The following is a 12,951-nucleotide window of genomic DNA, read 5'->3' on the forward strand; positions in this document are numbered from 1 at the left end:
GGACAAGTTCTTTTTTTAATGTAATTTTTGAGGAGTATATTGGTGAGGATCCACTCTAAAATAAAACAAAACAAAACTCTGTGAACATAGCCCAACAATATGTTGACTTGCATAAATTCTATAAATGCATTTTATTAGGGACCATTCTATCCTTAATCATCCTGACAAGGTGATTTGTTGACCGTTGTAGTTCCTGAGTTCAGAAAGGTCTCCAAAGTTGAATTCTACCATTCTTAAGGCATATCACATTTTGATCATTGGTGAGATAACTGCCAAGATGGCACCGATTTTACTAAAGTGTTTTCTTCAGTTTGATGGTTAAATGGTGGTTATTGATGGTTGTCTTGGCAGCATTCAGCTCTCTTCCCATTAGTACTTACAGTTTGGGGATCTGAGCGATTAGTACCACATTGTCCGAGTGCTACATGTTTGTTCAGTTCTAGACTAGCATAGTGCACTCTCGCCGCAGTGTCGACACACAGAGAAATGGCCTGGTGTTTATCTATGATATGGGGGGCAGTCAGTACAGCAACTTTGAGCTGGAATTAAGCAAGAAGATCTTGAGCCTGCTGAGGGTGAGTGTATTCTCCATTCATCCATTTGCCCCGCTATACATAACCATTATTCCAATTCTAGGCTACGGCTTTCATTGATCCAAGTTTTCCATAAACAGTCATAGCTTTTGTCAGTTTTGGCATCCGGACCATCTGTAATATTAGGAGTGTTTCCTTCAGGTTACATTGTCTATAGAAACCCCATTTATTAAACCCCTGAAGTGGAAAAGTTGCAGTCATCACTTGCACAGCTCACCTATATTAAAGGGAAACTATCATCAGAAGATGACCTTTTGTTTAAAACAGTTTTTTTATTAAATGTATTACAAAAATTGCCAAAAAAATATTGCAATTCTCACATTGGTTATCTACCAAAAAAGACAATTACCCATTAAAAATTAACTTTTAATTTAAACACACTAAAATAATGTACTCAATAGTACAGTTGGGACAAACTAACATATACGAAAGGAGACATAGGGATATAAAGGTGAAAAAGGAATAGAAGTAGTGTCAGCTAGGCCGTAAATAATACGCTATAAGGGATAATAAACTAATCCCTTTCTGGCAGTGGAGTATATCAGCCCCCAATATTCAAATAGTGCCCCCACTGTACCACAGCTATCCTTCACCTAGTCCCCAAGGAACCTTAATAATGCAATTCAACGAGTACACATATGAATTTGACAAACAGCGTCCTCAGTAGCGTATTCAGCAAATATCCAATAATGACATCAATGGCATATAGAAAGCTAAATGTCCACAGTAATACTAACACCCCCAAAAGTCAAAAAAAAAAAAGTCCAATTAAATCTTGAAATAAATATAAAGTCCAGAGATTTTTCAAAAAGCCATATCAGATGACCAGTGTAAAGCAAAATAATAGTCCAATAATCACCAAAGTAGTTACAGGAAATATAGATGATATTAGAGGTGCTGATGGATACAAAAATGACAATGTCCCAAATAAAGAAAATCCAATGAGAAAAAAACGCAGCTAGTCAGAAAAAACATGTATACATGTAATAAAAATCAATGGACTTATCTTGTTGCATCCAAGAAATGTTCAGGCTGGTGTAAAGGCAAGTTCCACTTGTTGATCCAAAAATATTCAGTTTGTAGAGATCAAATTCAATGATGCGATCACCAGAGGAAAGAGTTAACATATATCCAAAAAGACATCAGTGCAGCAGGTTTCACTTCAATATGATAATATACCAATGGATCAAATGTCCAAAAAAATGTTCCCATAATCCCTACGCGTTTCGCCCCCCCTCCTTGAATGTGGGGAAAAAAAGAGAAAGTTTAAATGAGGGATAGGGTGCATCGATAATAGATGCTACCAAACCGGAAAGCAGTCACACATAGACTAACAAAGGGCTCACCTATATATCCCCCTCCACGTGCTGCACGCTAGCCAAATGAATCCACCTGTCCACATTTAGCAACATTAGTGTAGCCTGGAGCGCAATCTGCGTTCCACAGTCCCTCATAGCATAAGATCACTTCCTATGCTTACGTTAGACATCATTTCCGGTTTGCGTAAGTCCTGATTCAGACTAACGTACGTTACGCAAACTACGTAAGTTATCATTTCCGGTTTGCGCAAGTCCCGATTCAGACTAAGCGTACGTTACGCAAACTACGTAAGTTATGCAGTCTCAGTAAATAACTATACCACAATGGCAAAACGCTAATATAATGTGCCAAGTGGAGCAGGGGGACACTGGGAAAGGTAATAATGCGCCCAGAACCGTGGCAACAATAGAACAAAGACCCATAGGTATAATAAAGAAAACAGCCAACAGACTGCATCAATAGATTAATCCAATAATAATCTCATCTATACACCCAGGCTAAGGCAGAATGTGCAAAGTGATTGATTAAAAACAGGGGGAAAGATTCCATAGAGGAAAGATATGCAATTACAAAAAGGGGGGTTATTTAGTAGACAAAATGGTGAATAGCACCTATAATATGCACGAACAACCTACAGTCCATTTTTAAATAGAAATAGTTGTACCAACCATTAAAGAAGTTGAAAAAACAAAAAACTAAGTCAACAAATACCCAAATGGGGAATATAAAGGCTAATATTGATTTATCACTATGGGCTTATTTGAAAAATAAAAATAAAAAGGAGTGGCTAGATGAAGCTAGAGAAACTTAGATTTTCATTTATGCCTCCAGGGGATAGGGATTCCAACCAAAAGATCCACCTGGACTCCCGCTGTAGAATTCTCCTATCCCAGTCACCCTGGCGGGTAGGGGGGCTGACAACTTCTATTGAACGAAAAGAAATGGAATCAAGGACGCCTCCATGATGTATATTCACATGCTTTGCTAAGGGCGTATCTCTCTTATTGCGAATGTCACCCAGATGTTCGCCAATACGGACCTTGAATTGTCTTTTGGTTTTACCCACATAGTCTTTAGGGCATGTGCAGTTACAGATATAGATCACGCCCATAGTCTTACAGTTAGCAAAGCACCTATTTTGATAGATCCGCCCAGTTACCGAGCTAGTAAAAGTATCTGAGACTGATATAAAATTACAAAAGATACAGTGCCCACACCGGAAAGAAATTTTCTTACCTCCTATCTCATGAGTAAACCTAAGGCCCAGGTCATTCACATTCAAACGCTGAATGAAACCAATGAATGATGCCTCATCTCCAGTCCAGAGGACGAGGATGTCATCGATATAACGGCCCCAAAATTGAATATGTGGGCCACCGATGACATCCCCGTCCCCAAAGACTACTGTATCTTCCCACCAGCCCAGGAGCAAATTAGCATAAGTGGGGGCACAAGGGCTCCCCATTGCTGTGCCCCTGAGCTGGTGGTAGAATTTACCATGAAAAAGGAAATAGTTGTGTGTCAAGATGTAGTCTAGTAGCTGGAGAATAAATTCATTATGTGGAATTAGGTGGTTTCCTCTTGTTTTTAGGAAAAATTCTACCGCCAAAAGACCTGCTTTATGAGGAATACTGGAGTAAAGGGCTTCAACATCAGTTGAGACTAAAATGGTCCCTGGGTCCACTGTGATACCATCCAATTTAGTTAGTAAATCTGTTGTATCCCTCAAAAAAGAGGGGAGGGCTGTTACAAAAGGCCTAAGTATCTGATTAAGATATATACTTGGGTTCTGACATAAGGCATCCACCCCAGAGACAATGGGTCTTCCTTTCAATGGAGGGTAGCCCTTATGGACTTTAGGCAGAGCATAGAATGTAGCAATTACAGGGAACTTGGGGAGAAGAAAATTAAACTCATTCACCGAAATCAGGCCCTTTGATCTGGCTTGTTTGAGGATATCAGATAATGATCTTAAATATAGGGTAGTTGGATCATCTCGTAGGACCTGATAGGTCATATTATCAGCAAGAATGTCCATACACATGGAGACATATTGATCATTATCAAGTAGCACCACATTACCCCCCCTTGTCAGAAGGTTTTATGACAAGGGAGATATTGTCACTTAGATTCTGTAGCGCTTTTCTTTCCTCAAATGTTAAATTCGGATTGATCCTGTGTAATCTTGGATTAATTCTCTTAATTTCATTGGTAACCAACATCAGAAAAATATCCACGCTGCTTATGTCACCAATGGGTGGCATTTTGACACTCTTGGGTCTAAGATCAGAGAAGGGGCCCTCACCCAAATCACGTGCTCCTTCCTCTGCTAGTTCAGATAGCAGATGGACGTTGTGGAAGTCATCAGCAGAGATGCCTAACTGTCGACATTTATTTTTGTCATTCAGAGCAAAGAATTTTTTCCATCTCAGTTTCCTTAAAAATAAATGAATATCCTTGACCCATAGAAAGGGGTCAAACCGAGTTGTTGGTACAAAGGATAACACTGAGCCCAGGACCTTTCCTTCAACCATTGTAAGTTTATGTGAGGATAAATTCAAAATATTATTGCCATGATCAATACTAGGCCTGATGATAGATTTGACCATAGTTATCGTTTGTAGTTTATCGTTCTCTCCCGTAACTGATAACGCATATCCCTGTTCTCTAAAAAAGAGGAAGTCGAAGGAGAGGGTGAGGCCACAGAGGATGAGGGCACAGAAGGAGGTCCCTGGCCTGAAGGGCCTCTGTTTTGCCATCTTCTATAAGGGCCCCTTCTATTCTGCCCCCTTGCTCTATTTGGATATCTCCCCAAGTCCTTAGGGGTACGTTCTGTATCAGAAGATTCTAGATCTGATGAGTAAATTTCCGTTGTTATGACAGACTTATTAGTCAACATGGGATATGCCCGTTTTTCTCTAAAATCAGCCAGATCTCTTATGAACCGTTTATGTTTCCTATCTTTTAGAATCAGTTGGTATTTCTCCACTGAGTGTCCTTAATGCTTCCTCTCTTGTGGAAAAATCGGATGCAGATTTAAAGCTCAAAGCCTTATCAACCTGCTCTTTTAATGTAGATGCAGTTTTTTCAAAAGTAATTTTTTCTTCCTCCAATAAAATTTGCATCAATCGGAGAGATGCCGCTGTCAACTCTTTCTCCCACTTAGATACAAGTGAAGCTGATCTACTTCTATGTGCTGGCAGCAGGTTAATTCTCAATCCCCGTGGTACTATCCCCTGTTTAATATAATTTTCAAGGGACTGAACTTCCCACCAAGACTTTATATTCTCTTTATAGGCATCCAGTAGATCTGAAAAAGTATTCTTTTTATTAGGTTCAGATACGACAGTGTCCCCACACTCTGCCCCCGAAAAAGCCTCCCTAACCTCATCCAGCCACCTATTAGTATCCAGAGGACCCTAAAAAAATCCAGCCATGATAATAAACCAAATACCAGAAAATAACCAACATACGTTGGAAGGAGGGTAAGTAAAGATTATCTACCAAAAAAGACAATTACCCATTAAAAATTAACTTTTAATTTAAACACACTAAAATAATGTACTCAATAGTACAGTTGGGACAAACTAACATATACGAAAGGAGACATAGAGGGATATAAAGGTGAAAAAGGAATAGAAGTAGTGTCAGCTAGGCCGTAAATAATACGCTATAAGGGATAATAAACTAATCCCTTTCTGGCAGTGGAGTATATCAGCCCCCAATATTCAAATAGTGCCCCCACTGTACCACGGCTATCCTTCACCTAGTCCCCAAAGAACCTTAATAATGCAATTCAACGAGTACACATATGAATTTGACAAACAGCGTCCTCAGTAGCGTATTCAGCAAATATCCAATAATGACAATAATTTTCTTCTCCCCAAGTTCCCTGTAATTGCTACATTCTATGCTCTCCCTAAAGTCCATAAGGGCTACCCTCCATTGAAAGGAAGACCCATTGTCTCTGGGGTGGATGCCTTATGTCAGAACCCGAGTATATATCTCGATCAGATACTTAGGCCTTTTGTAACAGCCCTCCCCTCTTCTTTTGAGGGATACAACAGATTTACTAACTAAATTGGATGGTATCACAGTGGACCCAGGGACCATTTTAGTCTCAATTGATGTTGAAGCCCTTTACTCCAGTATTCCTCATAAAGCAGGTCTTTTGGCGGTAGAATTTTTCCTAAAAACAAGAGGAAACCACCTAATTCCACATAATGAATTTATTCTCCAGCTACTAGACTACATCTTGACACATAACTATTTCCTTTTTCATGGTAAATTCTACCACCAGCTCAGGGGCACAGCAATGGGGAGCCCTTGTGCCCCCACTTATGCTAACTTGCTCCTGGGCTGGTGGGAAGATACAGTAGTCTTTGGGGACGGGGATGTCATCGGTGGCCCACATATTCAATTTTGGGGCCGTTATATCGATGACATCCTCGTCCTCTGGACTGGAGATGAGGCATCATTCATTGGTTTCATTCAGCCTGTGAATGTGAATGACCTGGGCCTTAGGTTTACTCATGAGATAGGAGGTAAGAAAATTTCTTTCCGGTGTGGGCACTGTATCTTTTGTAATTTTATATCAGTCTCAGATACTTTTACTAGCTCGGTAACTGGGCGGATCTATCAAAATAGGTGCTTTGCTAACTGTAAGACTATGGGCGTGATCTATATCTGTAACTGCACATGCCCTAAAGACTATGTGGGTAAAACCAAAAGACAATTCAAGGTCCGTATTGGCGAACATCTGGGTGACATTCGCAATAAGAGAGATACGCCCTTAGCAAAGCATGTGAATATACATCATGGAGGCGTCCTTGATTCAATTTCTTTTCGTTCAATAGAAGTAGTCAGCCCCCCTACCCGCCAGGGTGACTGGGATAGGAGAATTCTACAGCGGGAGTCCAGGTGGATCTTTTGGTTGGAATCCCTATCCCCTGGAGGCATAAATGAAAATCTAAGTTTCTCTAGCTTCATCTAGCCACTCCTTTTTATTTTTATTTTTCAAATAAGCCCATAGTGATAAATCAATATTAGCCTTTATATTCCCCATTTGGGTATTTGTTGACTTAGTTTTTTGTTTTTTCAACTTCTTTAATGGTTGGTACAACTATTTCTATTTAAAAATGGACTGTAGGTTGTTCGTGCATATTATAGGTGCTATTCACCATTTTGTCTACTAAATAACCCCCCTTTTTATAATTGCATATCTTTCCTCTATGGAATCTTTCCCCCTGTTTTTAATCAATCACTTTGCACATTCTGCCTTAGCCTGGGTGTATAGATGAGATTATTATTGGATTAATCTATTGATGCAGTCTGTTGGCTGTTTTCTTTATTATACCTATGGGTCTTTGTTCTATTGTTGCCACGGTTCTGGGCGCATTATTACCTTTCCCAGTGTCCCCCTGCTCCACTTGGCACATTATATTAGCGTTTTGCCATTGTGGTATAGTTATTTACTGAGACTGCATAACTTACGTAGTTTGCGTAACGTACGCTTAGTCTGAATCGGGACTTGCGCAAACCGGAAATGATAACTTATGTAGTTTGCGTAACGTACGTTAGTCTGAATCAGGACTTACGCAAACCGGAAATGATGTCTAACGTAGGCATAGGAAGTGATCTTATGCTATGAGGGACTGTGGAACGCAGATTGCGCTCCAGGCTACACTAATGTTGCTAAATGTGGACAGGTGGATTCATTTGGCTAGCGTGCAGCACGTGGAGGGGGATATATAGGTGAGCCCTTTGTTAGTCTATGTGTGACTGCTTTCCGGTTTGGTAGCATCTATTATTGATGCACCCTATCCCTCATTTAAACTTTCTCTTTTTTCCCCACATTCAAGGAGGGGGGGGCGAAACGCGTAGGGATTATGGGAAAATTTTTTTGGACATTTGATCCATTGGTATATTATCATATTGAAGTGAAACCTGCTGCACTGATGTCTTTTTGAATATATGTTAACTCTTTCCTCTGGTGATCGCATCATTGAATTTGATCTCTACAAACTGAATATTTTTGGATCAACAAGTGGAACTTGCCTTTACACCAGCCTGAACATTTCTTGGATGCAACAAGATAAGTCCATTGATTTTTATTACATGTATACATGTTTTTTCTGACTAGCTGCGTTTTTTTCTCATTGGATTTTCTTTATTTGGGACATTGTCATTTTTGTATCCATCAGCACTAGTGTTGAGCGATACCTTCCGATATCGGGAAATATCGGATCGGATTGGATCGGAAAGATACCGAAAAAGTATCGGATATCGCCGATTCCGATACCGGAAACCAATGCAAGTCAATGGGACATAAATATCGGAATTAAAATAAACCCTTTCTTTCCTTGTAGGTTATTTCTACATGAAGGAAAACAACTAAGAATAATGTAGAATGTATTGGGGGAGGTGGGGGAGACAATAAAGGCATAGAGGTTTAGCCCAGTCAAATGGAATAGCAGGAATTAATATTTTTTTATTATGTTCTGAGTTACGGAAATATTAACTATGTTAAGTATTTTTATATTTTGTCAGATATTTATGTTTCACTACTTCCATGCTCTTCACCTTCTTTTTTACTTCTCCCACACTTTCTCCTTCATCATCCTCAGCATCTTTTTCATCCACTTCTTCTTCACCTTCTTCTTCTTCACCTTCTTCGTATTATTCTTTTTTTTACATTCTTCATATTCTACTTCTTCATCTTCTTCATATTCTTCTTCTTCATCATATTCTTATTTGTGACAGGCATTCCTGTAGTTGTTATCTATAAAAGGTTGGACATTACACCTTTCGTTCTGCCCGTCACAAAAGATTTACAACAGGATTTGTCCGCGTTCAGTTTGGCCTGCAGCAGCAGGTCTTTTCCAGGGGCACCACGAGGAGGAACGGACTCACCCCCATACACTGCTTAGTCATCTTCTGCTTATAATTTAGATATTATCTTTTGCTCTGATTTTTAGTCTTATGCTTAATGTTCTTCCGCTTTTTGTTCTGCAGCTTCTTGTATTTCTGCTTCTTGGTTTTCTGTCTCTTGTTTTTCTGTATCTTGGTGCTTGTCTTCTCTTCTTTGTCTTCTTGGTCAACTTCTTCAGGGTCATCTTCTTGGTCTTCTTCGGGGTGGTCTTCAGGGTCGTCGTCTTCGGGGGTCCTCGTCTTCGGGGTCCTCGTCGTCTTCGGGGTCCTCGTCGTCTTCGGGGTCCTCGTCTTCTTCGGGGTGGTCTTCAGGGTCCTCGTCTTCTTCGGGGTGGTCTTCAGGGTCCTCGTCTTCTTCGGGGTGGTCTTCAGGGTCCTCGTCTTCAGGGTCATTTGTCTTCGGGGTCCTCGTCTTCTTAGGGTTGGTCTTCAGGGTCCTCGTCAGGGAGATCCAGAGTGATTACCAAGAACCATTTCAAAAAGCTTGAACTTGGAAATGTAGCAGAAGGTACAAGAAAGCTGAGGAACTACCGAGGACCAGCTGACGGTACTGGAACCCGGATGGATAGCAGAAGGTACAAGAGCCAATGGAACTACCGAGGACCAGCTGATGTTACTGGAACTCGGTTACTAAGCAGGAGGTACCTGTGCCAGAAAGCACTACCAAGGACCAGCAGACGTTGGTGGAACTTGGATACCGAGAAGGAGGCACCTAATCCAAAGGCACTGCCGAGAACCAGCTGACGGTACTGGAACCCGGATGGGTAGCAGAAGGTACAAGAGCCAATGGAACTACCGAGGACCAGCTGATGTTACTGGAACCCGGATGGGTAGCAGAAGGTACAAGAGCCAATGGAACTACCGAGGACCAGCTGATGTTACTGGAACTCGGTTACTAAGCAGGAGGTACCTGTGCCAGAAAGCACTACCAAGGACCAGCAGACGTTGGTGGAACTTGGATACCGAGAAGGAGGCACCTAATCCAAAGGCACTGCCGAGAACCAGCTGACGGTACTGGAACCCGGATGGGTAGCAGAAGGTACCCATGTAAAAAAAAAGTTCAAGGCCGCGAGCCGGCCGCAGTTACCAAAACCCACAGTCCTACAGAGGGTGCTTGTCCTATTGGCACTATGGAACCAGCCTTCATTGCCAAATCCCGCAGCCCACATAGGAGTCACCTAAACTGCAGGCACCATAGAGTCGGCTAACCCGACCGCAACACGACAGGACAACGCATTGGAGGCAAAGTGACGTTGACACTACCCGGAAACAGCTGGCGTGCTGGAACCAGGCTGGGCAGGAGGGAGTACCCGTGCCAAAGACACTGCCGAGAACCAGCTGACGGTACTGGAACCCGGATGGGTAGCAGAAGATACAAGAGCAAATGGAACTACCGAGGACCAGCTGACGGTACTGGAACCCGGATGGGTAGCAGAAGGTACAAGAGCCAATGGAACTACCGAGGACCAGCTGATGTTACTGGAACTCGGTTACTAAGCAGGAGGTACCTGTGCCAGAAAGCACTACCAAGGACCAGCAGACGTTGGTGGAACTTGGATACCGAGAAGGAGGCACCTAATCCAAAGGCACTGCCGAGAACCAGCTGACGGTACTGGAACCCGGATGGGTAGCAGAAGGTACCCATGTAAAAAAAAAGTTCAAGGCCGCGAGCCGGCCGCAGTTACCAAAACCCACAGTCCTACAGAGGGTGCTTGTCCTATTGGCACTATGGAACCAGCCTTCATTGCCAGATCCCGCAGCCCACATAGGAGTCACCTAAACTGCAGGCACCATAGAGTCGGCTAACCCGACCGCAACACGACAGGACAACGCATTGGAGGCAAAGTGACGTTGACACTACCCGGAAACAGCTGGCGTGCTGGAACCAGGCTGGGCAGGAGGGAGTACCCGTGCCAAAGACACTGCCGAGAACCAGCTGACGGTACTGGAACCCGGATGGGTAGCAGAAGATACAAGAGCAAATGGAACTACCGAGGACCAGCTGACGGTACTGGAACCCGGATGGGTAGCAGAAGGTACAAGAGCCAATGGAACTACCGAGGACCAGCTGATGTTACTGGAACTCGGTTACTAAGCAGGAGGTACCTGTGCCAGAAAGCACTACCAAGGACCAGCAGACGTTGGTGGAACTTGGATACCGAGAAGGAGGCACCTAATCCAAAGGCACTGCCGAGAACCAGCTGACGGTACTGGAACCCGGATGGGTAGCAGAAGGTACCCATGTAAAAAAAAAGTTCAAGGCCGCGAGCCGGCCGCAGTTACCAAAACCCACAGTCCTACAGAGGGTGCTTGTCCTATTGGCACTATGGAACCAGCCTTCATTGCCAGATCCCGCAGCCCACATAGGAGTCACCTAAACTGCAGGCACCATAGAGTCGGCTAACCCGACCGCAACACGACAGGACAACGCATTGGAGGCAAAGTGACGTTGACACTACCCGGAAACAGCTGGCGTGCTGGAACCAGGCTGGGCAGGAGGGAGTACCCGTGCCAAAGACACTGCCGAGAACCAGCTGACGGTACTGGAACCCGGATGGGTAGCAGAAGATACAAGAGCAAATGGAACTACCGAGGACCAGCTGACGGTACTGGAACCCGGATGGGTAGCAGAAGGTACAAGAGCCAATGGAACTACCGAGGACCAGCTGATGTTACTGGAACTCGGTTACTAAGCAGGAGGTACCTGTGCCAGAAAGCACTACCAAGGACCAGCAGACGTTGGTGGAACTTGGATACCGAGAAGGAGGCACCTAATCCAAAGGCACTGCCGAGAACCAGCTGACGGTACTGGAACCCGGATGGGTAGCAGAAGGTACCCATGTAAAAAAAAAGTTCAAGGCCGCGAGCCGGCCGCAGTTACCAAAACCCACAGTCCTACAGAGGGTGCTTGTCCTATTGGCACTATGGAACCAGCCTTCATTGCCAGATCCCGCAGCCCACATAGGAGTCACCTAAACTGCAGGCACCATAGAGTCGGCTAACCCGACCGCAACACGACAGGACAACGCATTGGAGGCAAAGTGACGTTGACACTACCCGGAAACAGCTGGCGTGCTGGAACCAGGCTGGGCAGGAGGGAGTACCCGTGCCAAAGACACTGCCGAGAACCAGCTGACGGTACTGGAACCCGGATGGGTAGCAGAAGATACAAGAGCAAATGGAACTACCGAGGACCAGCTGACGGTACTGGAACCCGGATGGGTAGCAGAAGGTACAAGAGCCAATGGAACTACCGAGGACCAGCTGATGTTACTGGAACTCGGTTACTAAGCAGGAGGTACCTGTGCCAGAAAGCACTACCAAGGACCAGCAGACGTTGGTGGAACTTGGATACCGAGAAGGAGGCACCTAATCCAAAGGCACTGCCGAGAACCAGCTGACGGTACTGGAACCCGGATGGGTAGCAGAAGGTACCCATGTAAAAAAAAAGTTCAAGGCCGCGAGCCGGCCGCAGTTACCAAAACCCACAGTCCTACAGAGGGTGCTTGTCCTATTGGCACTATGGAACCAGCCTTCATTGCCAGATCCCGCAGCCCACATAGGAGTCACCTAAACTGCAGGCACCATAGAGTCGGCTAACCCGACCGCAACACGACAGGACAACGCATTGGAGGCAAAGTGACGTTGACACTACCCGGAAACAGCTGGCGTGCTGGAACCAGGCTGGGCAGGAGGGAGTACCCGTGCCAAAGACACTGCCGAGAACCAGCTGACGGTACTGGAACCCGGATGGGTAGCAGAAGGTACAAGAGCCAATGGAACTGCCGAGAACCAGCTGGCGGTGCTGGAGCCCAGGGTAAATACTAAAAACAGAAGAGCCAGAGGTGTATTTGGAGGAGGTTTTAAATCCGTACTACAGTGGATGTGGACAAAGCAGGAGAATTTGCCGGACACACAGCTGGGGATCAGCTGACGTTACTGAATCCCAATAACACTGGAGCAAGCGTTGACTGTGCAGACGGCACTTCTGAGCAGCAACTAGCGGTATTGGAGCCCAGGGTAAATACTAAAAACGGAGGAGCCAGAGGTGTAATTGGAGCAAGTTTTAAATAAGTAGCACAGTGAATATGGACAGAGCAGGAGAAAT

The 12,951-nt window shown here is 44.1% G+C and overlaps 1 protein-coding gene across 1 annotated transcript in view; it reads left to right on the forward strand.

The window, feature by feature from the left end:
* Positions 1–12,951, forward strand: part of PTPN9 (protein tyrosine phosphatase non-receptor type 9) — a 43,364-nt gene that overhangs the window by 12,689 nt on the left and 17,724 nt on the right. The window contains exon 5 of the mRNA XM_073652797.1: positions 470–575. Within this exon, the coding sequence (XP_073508898.1) occupies positions 470–575 (106 nt within the window). The remainder of the gene's footprint in view (positions 1–469; positions 576–12,951) is intronic.

Source organism: Phyllobates terribilis, unplaced genomic scaffold, assembly GCF_046119375.1.
Source record: "Phyllobates terribilis strain yellow unplaced genomic scaffold, ASM4611937v1 Scaffold_11__3_contigs__length_659146591, whole genome shotgun sequence".
NCBI classification, from domain to species: domain Eukaryota; kingdom Metazoa; phylum Chordata; class Amphibia; order Anura; family Dendrobatidae; genus Phyllobates; species Phyllobates terribilis.